The 12210-nt window shown below is 40.0% G+C and overlaps 1 protein-coding gene across 3 annotated transcripts in view; it reads right to left on the bottom strand.

The window, feature by feature from the left end:
• AFG1L (AFG1 like ATPase) overlaps positions 1–6890 on the bottom strand; it is a 221398-nt gene extending 214508 nt beyond the window's left edge. Inside the window, exons 1-2 of one of the 3 annotated variants that reach the window (XM_074187295.1) lie at positions 6772–6890; positions 2273–2304 (exon numbers count right to left, since the gene is read on the bottom strand). In XM_074187295.1, coding sequence (XP_074043396.1) covers positions 2273–2304; positions 6772–6890 — 151 coding nt within the window. Of the gene's footprint in view, positions 1–1683; positions 1892–2272; positions 2464–6771 lie in introns of those variants that run through there. The other 2 variants (XM_074187294.1, XM_074187292.1) reach the window with 2 other exon arrangements.
• Between the last annotated feature and the right edge of the window lie 5320 nt (positions 6891–12210).

Raw genomic sequence — 12210 nt, 5'->3', positions numbered from 1 at the left:
AAAAAAAGTGGAAAAGGAGAATATTACAAGCATAGAGGCAAAGATGAGAAAACATATGACATGTTTGGAACATAAAAATAGTTTGGCTAAAATGTGTAAAAGGAAATACTATGAGAAAAAAAACTAGAAGAAAAAAATGCCAAGCATGGGTGTTTGAATTTAACTTGGTAAAATCAACAGCATGAAGTTAGTGATTTTTGAATAGAGATAGAACTGCAAAAGGGTAAAATTCAATCTGATCATTCTGGATAACAGATGAAAAGATGGAGGGTAGACAGTGCAGGACCTTTAGGAATAGAGTACCTTGGATCAGGTGGGGATCAGAAAAAAGGTTATGGCAGAAGGAAACACATGAGCCTTGTTTTAAAGAAATAACACACTGTATCAAAATATAAGAAATAGTAGTCAGTGAAGGAACAGAAAGTGATTACCAGGGAAAGATGCACAAATACTTTCATGTTTTCTCCTTATGACAAGGACAGGTCACTTAACTTTTATGTGTCCACAGGCAATTATTTGTGACTGCAAATTGCAGAAATTATTGTCAATTTGTAATGAAAAGGGAGAGTTAATTCACTAGGAGTTTTCTACACGGATAAAATCACAGATTCAGGTCAAAAACAAGAAAAAAAGAGGAAAAAATGGTTCAAAAAGAAGAAACAGGAATAGTATTTATAAAGAGCTGGGATGGCGGTAATGAAAAATGTAACCTTCTAAAATAAAGGAAGATGTGTCTCCCTTAATTTTGTTACAAATCTATTTCCTTTTATTCCTCCTACATCCTTTTGGTTAACATTAACCTCACTTGACCAAAAACTGTTCCATGAGAAGTAAAAGTGTACTTAGAGGCCTAAATAATTTAGGCAAGTACCTAAATATAAAAATGTACTTAGAACTTTAACATAAAATGACTTGTCCTTATTCTTAGATATGAAGTCAGAGAAGAATATCATTTGCCCCCTTACTCCAATTTGGGATGTATAAATCCTTCATCTCAATCAGACTATTTGTGAATCCTCTAAATGTAGTTTAATCTGTAATCTGACTTAGTTTTACTTGGAGAGTTTACTTGATTTAGTTTACTTGATGAAGTTTATTTCCTCAGGGTATGTGAGATTATGACTCCAACTAAATTTGTTCAACTTTTATGACAATGAAGGAAGAATGGGATTATGGAATTTAACTTTTATGGTCTAAGAAGCATATACAAAATTGCAAGATTGAATGAATTATTTCTCTGTTTACTGACTTAATTTTGTCCCCAAAAGACTTTGCCAGAATCATCATGATTGTTTAGTCTTTCTCAATTTATGCTTAGGCTTAATAATAATAATAAAACCTATGGGGTTTTTATCTCTATAATTTTTGCATTGTGATAAATATATATATTTAGCGGTAATTCCCCACTACATGAACTCAGAGAGGATATTTCTCCCATAACAATTTCATGATGGTAACTGGAATCCCAAAGCATCTAAGCAAGTGTGAAGTTGACTTGAACTTTTGGAACATTCAGAAGACACTCTTACCAGAGAATGCCATTGGTGATGAAAAAATAATCAACTTCTAATAGACGGGGAAGAGGGTCTCCCCTAACTTTCTGACCATAATTGATAATGCAAAGCATCTTAGTAAGGATCAAATTGATTTGAACTTTTGAGCCCATTCAGAAGGCACTCTCACCTAAGAACTCCATTGGTGATGGAAAAGTCATCAGCTTCAAGAAGACAAGGAAGAGGGGTCTCCCCTAACTTCATGACCATAATTGATAACCCAAAAGCAATTCAGACAGGATCAAGCCGATTGAACTTCTGAGCCCACTTAGGAGTCTCACCAGAGAACTCTGCTGGTGATGAACAATAGTCAACTTCTAGCTGAGAGGGAAGGATCTCCCCTACCTTCACGAACCATAACTGATAACCCAGAAGCAATTTAGTCAGGATCCAGAACTAGGTAAGAACGTGGGTACCAATCCCTAATTTCAGAGGATCTGCAAAGGAGAATGAATCCTCGCGACCTGAAGGATGGCCGGCAGGGAGCATTCCTCGATCTTGACCGTGACCGTGACCGTGACCGTGACCCAGCCGGAGGTCAAGCCTCCCCGCTCATCCCGGGAAGCAGTCCCTCCGCCCGCCCCCTCAGGAATCTCACTTCGGGGGGCCATCTTCCAGCAGACCCCGGCCTCCAGCGGGGCCGAGCCGCGGCGCTGGCAAGGCCGGACGTGCCCCAGCCGGCCGCTCTGGCTCCGCCTCCCCGGGCTTCCGTCACTGACCTTTCCGAGGGGGTCTGCCAGGGGCGGCGGCCAGGGCCCGGGCCCGAGCCCCCCACAAGATGCGTCTGCTCGGCGCCCAGCTCCGCACCGGGGGCAGCGCCGTAACCCAGGGCGACAGGGAGGCCGCCATCTTGGAGGAAAAAAACTTTATTGAGACCCCAGAAAGGACAGGGGAAGATACTAAGCCAATCAGGTCCCTCGGCCGGGCGCTAGCTCCGCCTCAGAGCCGGCTGGAGGACCTTGGCCCTGAGGTGCGACATGAGCCCAGCCGGCCACCGTTGGGACGCTCCACTCTCCGCCGAGCACGTATCGCCTTCCGGACTACAGCCCCCAGAATGCCTTGCGGCTAGGTGGCCTTTGGTTGGGGCGCGCTGAATCTGGGGAGTCCTTCTGATCCGGGAGTTCTAAACTTCTTCCCCTTTAATTATTGAGGACACCCTGGTGAAGACAGCGAACCCCCTCCTCAGAATAATATTTTAATGCTTAAAATAAGGAGCATTGTTTTCTTTAAAAATTATAGCGATAGGGGCAGCTAGGTGATGCAGTGGATAGAGCACCAGCCCTAAATTCAAATCCGACCTCAGATAACTTTAATTACCTAGCTGTGTAGCCTTGGGCAAGCCACTTAACACCATTTGACTTGCAAAAACTAAAATAAATAAATATCGATAGATAGATAAAATTATCAAAATATTTTAGACAATTCAACTTTAAGGACCCACGTGCTTCAGAACCCCTGTTGGTCTAGTACCCAATACCGTAGGTTCTTCTTAAGTTAGTAGTGAATTTGAGGGGGAGGGGGGGTCCCACTGTTACCAAGATCTGGTTGCCTCCAATAATGGAAGATTTTGTAGAATACTTGAACAGTAAAGGTGATCATGTTGTCAAGTTATTTTGCAGTTACTGATCACTTGCCCATTTAAACCAAGATCACAAAATCAAAAAAAAGGAAAAAATGGTCACAGGAACAAAATGAAGAATCGAAGAGTAATCTGGAACCATGAAAAGGGTCCTTGACTAGCATCCCATGGAAATATCAAATATCAAAGAATCATGAGTCAGGCCAGGACTCTGACCATTAAACCCCACCACTTGCTACTATTGGTCCCCGAATATATAGTACAACACATCAAACGTATTTCTCTCAACAAGACACCCAATTTTAGCTTGTCTTTGAGAGAAGCAACTTGTCATAGTAGACAGAGAGTTGGTCTCAGAGTCACTGTCTACCAATGGCAACCTGTAGTATTCTACTAGTCATTTAAACAGACTAATATTGATCAGATCAATGATCAAATTTATGCTAAAGATAATTTTTAAAAGTCCACCCACACATATATTTTTGAACTTTTAATAAATATACACATATGCATTTTTATTAACAAACTTTTTTATTTTTCCAACTATATGTAAAGATAATTTTCTTTTTCTCCTTTTTGTTTTTTTGCAAGGCAATAGGCTTAAGTGATTTGCCCAAGGTCACACAGCTCAGTAAGTATTAAGTGTCTGAGGTCAGATTTGAACTCAGGTGCTCTAGCCACTCTGCCTCCTTAGCTGCCCTTATTTTATTTATTGCTTTATCTATTTGCTTATTGTTGAAGAGAGTTTTCAACAATCATTTTTTGTAAGGTTTGGGGTTCCAAATTTTTCTTTCTCCCCCTTCCCACCTCCAGACAGAGAATAATCTAACATAGATTTTATGTGTATAATTTGTTAAGCATATTTCCATATTAATCATATTGTGAAAAAAAAAGGGTTCAAGCAAAAAGAAAAAACCATGAGAGAAAAAAAATAACCAAAATTTTAAAAATTGAAAATAGTATGTTTTGGTCTGCATTCAGACTCCATGGTTCCTTCTCTGAGTGTGTATGGTATTTTGTATCACAAATCCTTTAGAATTGTCTTTAATTATTATAAGACTGAGAAGAGTAAGTCTAACATAGTTGATTGTCATACAGTGTTGCTGTTAATATGTTCAATGTTCTTCTAGTTCTGTTCATTTCACTCAGCATCAGTTCGTGCAAGTCTTTCCAGGCTTTTCTAAAGTCCAATCACTCATAATTTTTTTTACAGAACAATAATATTAAATAACATTCATATGTCACAATTTGTTCAGCCCTCTCCAATTGATGGACGTCTGTTCAATTCCAACTCTTTGCCATTACAAAAAGAGCTGCTATAAATATTTTTGTACATATGAGTTTTCCACCTTTTCTTATAATATCTTTGGGATACAGACCTAGTAGTGGTCATTGTTGGATCAAAGAGTATGGTACAATTTGGACATAGTTTTAAGATGTTCTCCAGAAAGAGTGGATCAGTTTACAACTCTAGCAACAATACATTAGGGTCCCAATTTTCCTACAATCACTCTAACATTGATCATTTTGCATTTTTGTCATATTGTTCAATCTGGTAGGTATGAGAGTTGTTTTGATTTGCATTTCCCTAATCAATAGGGATTTAGAGCATTTTTTCATATGACTTTAGATAGCCTTAATTTTTTCATCTGAGAATTGCCTGTTCACATCCCTTGACCATTTATCAACAGGGGAATGATTTGTATTATAAATTTGACTCAGTTCTCTATATATTTTAGAAATGAGTCCTTTATCAGAAACACTAGCTGTAAAAATTATTTCCCAATTTACTGCATTCCTTTTAATTTTGGTTATATTAGTTTTATTTATGCAAAACCTGTTTAATTTAATGAAATCAAAATTATCTATTTTGCATTTTATAATATTCTCTATCTCTTGTTTGGTTATAAACTCCTCCCCTTTCCATAGCTGACAAAGTATACCTTGTTCTTCTTATTGGTTTTTGGTATCATCTTCACAATGCCTATTAATAACAATTTAGAAAGAAAAGAGGAAGTTTACAATGCATGTAAATATCTTATCTTACTCTACATAAAATTGATAGCCCTTCTAAAATAAAGGAAGATGTGTCTCCCTTAATTTTGTTACAAATCTATTTCCTTTTATTCCTCCTACATCCTTTTGGTTAACATTAACCTCACTTGACCAAAAACTGTTCCATGAGAAGTAAAAGTGTACTTAGAGGCCTAAATAATTTAGGCAAGTACCTAAATATAAAAATGTACTTAGAACTTTAACATAAAATGACTTGTCCTTATTCTTAGATATGAAGTCAGAGAAGAATATCATTTGCCCCCTTACTCCAATTTGGGATGTATAAATCCTTCATCTCAATCAGACTATTTGTGAATCCTCTAAATGTAGTTTAATCTGTAATCTGACTTAGTTTTACTTGGAGAGTTTACTTGATTTAGTTTACTTGATGAAGTTTATTTCCTCAGGGTATGTGAGATTATGACTCCAACTAAATTTGTTCAACTTTTATGACAATGAAGGAAGAATGGGATTATGGAATTTAACTTTTATGGTCTAAGAAGCATATACAAAATTGCAAGATTGAATGAATTATTTCTCTGTTACTGACTTAATTTTGTCCCCAAAAGACTTTGCCAGAATCATCATGATTGTTTAGTCTTTCTCAATTTATGCTTAGGCTTAATAATAATAATAAAACCTATGGGGTTTTTATCTCTATAATTTTTGCATTGTGATAAATATATATATTTAGCGGTAATTCCCCACTACATGAACTCAGAGAGGATATTTCTCCCATAACAATTTCATGATGGTAACTGGAATCCCAAAGCATCTAAGCAAGTGTGAAGTTGACTTGAACTTTTGGAACATTCAGAAGACACTCTTACCAGAGAATGCCATTGGTGATGAAAAAATAATCAACTTCTAATAGACGGGGAAGAGGGTCTCCCCTAACTTTCTGACCATAATTGATAATGCAAAGCATCTTAGTAAGGATCAAATTGATTTGAACTTTTGAGCCCATTCAGAAGGCACTCTCACCTAAGAACTCCATTGGTGATGGAAAAGTCATCAGCTTCAAGAAGACAAGGAAGAGGGGTCTCCCCTAACTTCATGACCATAATTGATAACCCAAAAGCAATTCAGACAGGATCAAGCCGATTGAACTTCTGAGCCCACTTAGGAGTCTCACCAGAGAACTCTGCTGGTGATGAACAATAGTCAACTTCTAGCTGAGAGGGAAGGATCTCCCCTACCTTCACGAACCATAACTGATAACCCAGAAGCAATTTAGTCAGGATCCAGAACTAGGTAAGAACGTGGGTACCAATCCCTAATTTCAGAGGATCTGCAAAGGAGAATGAATCCTCGCGACCTGAAGGATGGCCGGCAGGGAGCATTCCTCGATCTTGACCGTGACCGTGACCGTGACCGTGACCCAGCCGGAGGTCAAGCCTCCCCGCTCATCCCGGGAAGCAGTCCCTCCGCCCGCCCCCTCAGGAATCTCACTTCGGGGGGCCATCTTCCAGCAGACCCCGGCCTCCAGCGGGGCCGAGCCGCGGCGCTGGCAAGGCCGGACGTGCCCCAGCCGGCCGCTCTGGCTCCGCCTCCCCGGGCTTCCGTCACTGACCTTTCCGAGGGGGTCTGCCAGGGGCGGCGGCCAGGGCCCGGGCCCGAGCCCCCCACAAGATGCGTCTGCTCGGCGCCCAGCTCCGCACCGGGGGCAGCGCCGTAACCCAGGGCGACAGGGAGGCCGCCATCTTGGAGGAAAAAAACTTTATTGAGACCCCAGAAAGGCAGGGGAAGATACTAAGCCAATCAGGTCCCTCGGCCGGGCGCTAGCTCCGCCTCAGAGCCGGCTGGAGGACCTTGGCCCTGAGGTGCGACATGAGCCCAGCCGGCCACCGTTGGGACGCTCCACTCTCCGCCGAGCACGTATCGCCTTCCGGACTACAGCCCCCAGAATGCCTTGCGGCTAGGTGGCCTTTGGTTGGGGCGCGCTGAATCTGGGGGTCCTTCTGATCCGGGAGTTCTAAACTTCTTCCCCTTTAAAAGTCATATATAAGAGTATAAAGAAAAGAATGGGTTTCCTATACAAGATCCTAAAGCATAATTAGATCTCAGCAGTTAACATTAGTATCATTAAAATCAATAGATGAAAAACATATGACTGAAATTTTATGACCTGAGAGATTTTGCTGCCAAGTATTCTAGATTGTTTGGATAATGAAGTCAAAACAGAATGTCAGAAGAGTGGGGGGGGGGGGGGGGAGGGAGGCGCAGCTAGGTGGTGCAGTGGATAAAGGATAGGACCTGGAGTAAGGAAGACCTGAGTTCAAATCCAGCCTCAGAAAGGTAATAATTGCCTGGCTGTGTGACCTTGGGCAAGTCAATCAACCCCATTGTCCTAAATAAATAAAATTTTTTAAAAAAAGAATGTCACAAGAGTGACAAAAGTATGCTAGAGGCTGAAAATTTCTCTCCTTTTCTATTCCTATAGCTGCCTAGACAAGCATCCAAAGGAACTTTCTTTCCTTTGCCTCCATAACAAGTTATAGTACTGCAAAAATCACCATAATAATAATTTTAAAATAATATAATAAGTAAGCATTTACATAGCACACAAAATTTACAAAATGCTTTACATCTAATCTTCATAACAAAACACAATAATAGCTCTTTGTATTCCTGAGGTCTTTTAGCATAGTCAGTAATAAATATCTGAATAAATACTATTCACACAAATAACTTCTAGAACAGCCTGGATAAATGATAAAGAAAACACCTTTCAAGTTTTTAAAAAGGAAATTTATGTGCATTTTGTTCTTTTAGATACTAAAATCTGACTAGATTGCGAAAATATATGGTTAACCATATTTTATTTTAATTCAATTACGTTTTACATTTATTTAATACCCTTTACATGCACAAATTTAGAAAAGAGAGATTTTAGTCCTCCAGAGAAATCCCAACCCCCATTGGGCTACATTCTAATAGGGAGTTATTACACAAACGCAAGCAATTATAAATACAAAATAATATATAAGGTCATTGGTGTAAATAAGATCAGAGATGTAAAATGAAATATAGATGAGGTTCCATGAGTAAAAATGTCACACCAATTAGAGCTCTTTTTGTAGTAGCAAAGAATTGAAAAATGAGGGGATGCCCATCAATTGGGAAAGGACTGAATAACTGATGGTACATGAATGTGATGGAATACTACTGTTTCTGTAAGAAACCAAGAGTGAATAGACTTCAAAAAAGCCTGGAAAGACTTGCATGAATTGATGTTGAGTCAAGTGAGCAGAATCAGAAGAACATTATACACATTAACAGCAACATTGAGTTGATCAACTATGATGGATACACCTTTTCAGCAATTCAGTGATCAAGAACAATCCTGAGAGACTTGCTATGGAAAATGCCATCCACATACAGAGGGTAAAAAAACAACTATGGAGTCTGAATGCAGAGCAAAGTATCCTCTATTCACTTTTTAAAATTTCTTTTGTTTTTTTCTTTCTTTCTCATATTTTTTCCCCTTAGTTCTAATTCCTCTTTCACAACATGACTAATACAGAAATATGTTAAACACCATTGTAAATGTACAACCTATATAAAATTACTTACTGCCGGGGAAAGGGCAATAGAAAAAAGTGTAACTCAAAAACTTGCAAAAAGATAAATGAAGAAAACTACCTTTGCATCTCATTGGAAAATAAATAAATAAAACGTTTTTCAATTTTTTTCAAAAAAGAAAAGAAAAAATATAACACAAGGGCTCAGTGGGGTATGTGGAATGAAGAAAAGCTTCATTAAGAAAGTGGCAATTGAACAAACAAAAAAAGTGGAAAAGGAGAATATTACAAGCATAGAGGCAAAGATGAGAAAACATATGACATGTTTGGAACATAAAAATAGTTTGGCTAAAATGTGTAAAAGGAAATACTATGAGAAAAAAAACTAGAAGAAAAAAATGCCAAGCATGGGTGTTTGAATTTAACTTGGTAAAATCAACAGCATGAAGTTAGTGATTTTTGAATAGAGATAGAACTGCAAAAGGGTAAAATTCAATCTGATCATTCTGGATAACAGATGAAAAGATGGAGGGTAGACAGTGCAGGACCTTTAGGAATAGAGTACCTTGGATCAGGTGGGGATCAGAAAAAAGGTTATGGCAGAAGGAAACACATGAGCCTTGTTTTAAAGAAATAACACACTGTATCAAAATATAAGAAATAGTAGTCAGTGAAGGAACAGAAAGTGATTACCAGGGAAAGATGCACAAATACTTTCATGTTTTCTCCTTATGACAAGGACAGGTCACTTAACTTTTATGTGTCCACAGGCAATTATTTGTGACTGCAAATTGCAGAAATTATTGTCAATTTGTAATGAAAAGGGAGAGTTAATTCACTAGGAGTTTTCTACACGGATAAAATCACAGATTCAGGTCAAAAACAAGAAAAAAAGAGGAAAAAATGGTTCAAAAAGAAGAAACAGGAATAGTATTTATAAAGAGCTGGGATGGCGGTAATGAAAAATGTAACCTTCTAAAATAAAGGAAGATGTGTCTCCCTTAATTTTGTTACAAATCTATTTCCTTTTATTCCTCCTACATCCTTTTGGTTAACATTAACCTCACTTGACCAAAAACTGTTCCATGAGAAGTAAAAGTGTACTTAGAGGCCTAAATAATTTAGGCAAGTACCTAAATATAAAAATGTACTTAGAACTTTAACATAAAATGACTTGTCCTTATTCTTAGATATGAAGTCAGAGAAGAATATCATTTGCCCCCTTACTCCAATTTGGGATGTATAAATCCTTCATCTCAATCAGACTATTTGTGAATCCTCTAAATGTAGTTTAATCTGTAATCTGACTTAGTTTTACTTGGAGAGTTTACTTGATTTAGTTTACTTGATGAAGTTTATTTCCTCAGGGTATGTGAGATTATGACTCCAACTAAATTTGTTCAACTTTTATGACAATGAAGGAAGAATGGGATTATGGAATTTAACTTTTATGGTCTAAGAAGCATATACAAAATTGCAAGATTGAATGAATTATTTCTCTGTTTACTGACTTAATTTTGTCCCCAAAAGACTTTGCCAGAATCATCATGATTGTTTAGTCTTTCTCAATTTATGCTTAGGCTTAATAATAATAATAAAACCTATGGGGTTTTTATCTCTATAATTTTTGCATTGTGATAAATATATATATTTAGCGGTAATTCCCCACTACATGAACTCAGAGAGGATATTTCTCCCATAACAATTTCATGATGGTAACTGGAATCCCAAAGCATCTAAGCAAGTGTGAAGTTGACTTGAACTTTTGGAACATTCAGAAGACACTCTTACCAGAGAATGCCATTGGTGATGAAAAAATAATCAACTTCTAATAGACGGGGAAGAGGGTCTCCCCTAACTTTCTGACCATAATTGATAATGCAAAGCATCTTAGTAAGGATCAAATTGATTTGAACTTTTGAGCCCATTCAGAAGGCACTCTCACCTAAGAACTCCATTGGTGATGGAAAAGTCATCAGCTTCAAGAAGACAAGGAAGAGGGGTCTCCCCTAACTTCATGACCATAATTGATAACCCAAAAGCAATTCAGACAGGATCAAGCCGATTGAACTTCTGAGCCCACTTAGGAGTCTCACCAGAGAACTCTGCTGGTGATGAACAATAGTCAACTTCTAGCTGAGAGGGAAGGATCTCCCCTACCTTCACGAACCATAACTGATAACCCAGAAGCAATTTAGTCAGGATCCAGAACTAGGTAAGAACGTGGGTACCAATCCCTAATTTCAGAGGATCTGCAAAGGAGAATGAATCCTCGCGACCTGAAGGATGGCCGGCAGGGAGCATTCCTCGATCTTGACCGTGACCGTGACCGTGACCGTGACCCAGCCGGAGGTCAAGCCTCCCCGCTCATCCCGGGAAGCAGTCCCTCCGCCCGCCCCCTCAGGAATCTCACTTCGGGGGGCCATCTTCCAGCAGACCCCGGCCTCCAGCGGGGCCGAGCCGCGGCGCTGGCAAGGCCGGACGTGCCCCAGCCGGCCGCTCTGGCTCCGCCTCCCCGGGCTTCCGTCACTGACCTTTCCGAGGGGGTCTGCCAGGGGCGGCGGCCAGGGCCCGGGCCCGAGCCCCCCACAAGATGCGTCTGCTCGGCGCCCAGCTCCGCACCGGGGGCAGCGCCGTAACCCAGGGCGACAGGGAGGCCGCCATCTTGGAGGAAAAAAAACTTTATTGAGACCCCAGAAAGGACAGGGGAAGATACTAAGCCAATCAGGTCCCTCGGCCGGGCGCTAGCTCCGCCTCAGAGCCGGCTGGAGGACCTTGGCCCTGAGGTGCGACATGAGCCCAGCCGGCCACCGTTGGGACGCTCCACTCTCCGCCGAGCACGTATCGCCTTCCGGACTACAGCCCCCAGAATGCCTTGCGGCTAGGTGGCCTTTGGTTGGGGCGCGCTGAATCTGGGGAGTCCTTCTGATCCGGGAGTTCTAAACTTCTTCCCCTTTAATTATTGAGGACACCCTGGTGAAGACAGCGAACCCCCTCCTCAGAATAATATTTTAATGCTTAAAATAAGGAGCATTGTTTTCTTTAAAAATTATAGCGATAGGGGCAGCTAGGTGATGCAGTGGATAGAGCACCAGCCCTAAATTCAAATCCGACCTCAGATAACTTTAATTACCTAGCTGTGTAGCCTTGGGCAAGCCACTTAACACCATTTGACTTGCAAAAACTAAAATAAATAAATATCGATAGATAGATAAAATTATCAAAATATTTTAGACAATTCAACTTTAAGGACCCACGTGCTTCAGAACCCCTGTTGGTCTAGTACCCAATACCGTAGGTTCTTCTTAAGTTAGTAGTGAATTTGAGGGGGAGGGGGGGTCCCACTGTTACCAAGATCTGGTTGCCTCCAATAATGGAAGATTTTGTAGAATACTTGAACAGTAAAGGTGATCATGTTGTCAAGTTATTTTGCAGTTACTGATCACTTGCCCATTTAAACCAAGATCACAAAATCAAAAAAAAGGAAAAAATGGTCACA

This window comes from Macrotis lagotis, chromosome 5 (assembly GCF_037893015.1).
Source record: "Macrotis lagotis isolate mMagLag1 chromosome 5, bilby.v1.9.chrom.fasta, whole genome shotgun sequence".
Taxonomy (NCBI): Eukaryota; Metazoa; Chordata; class Mammalia; order Peramelemorphia; family Peramelidae; genus Macrotis; species Macrotis lagotis.
The sequence above is the reverse complement of the archived record's forward strand: the minus strand, read 5'-3'. Positions and strand labels throughout refer to the sequence as shown.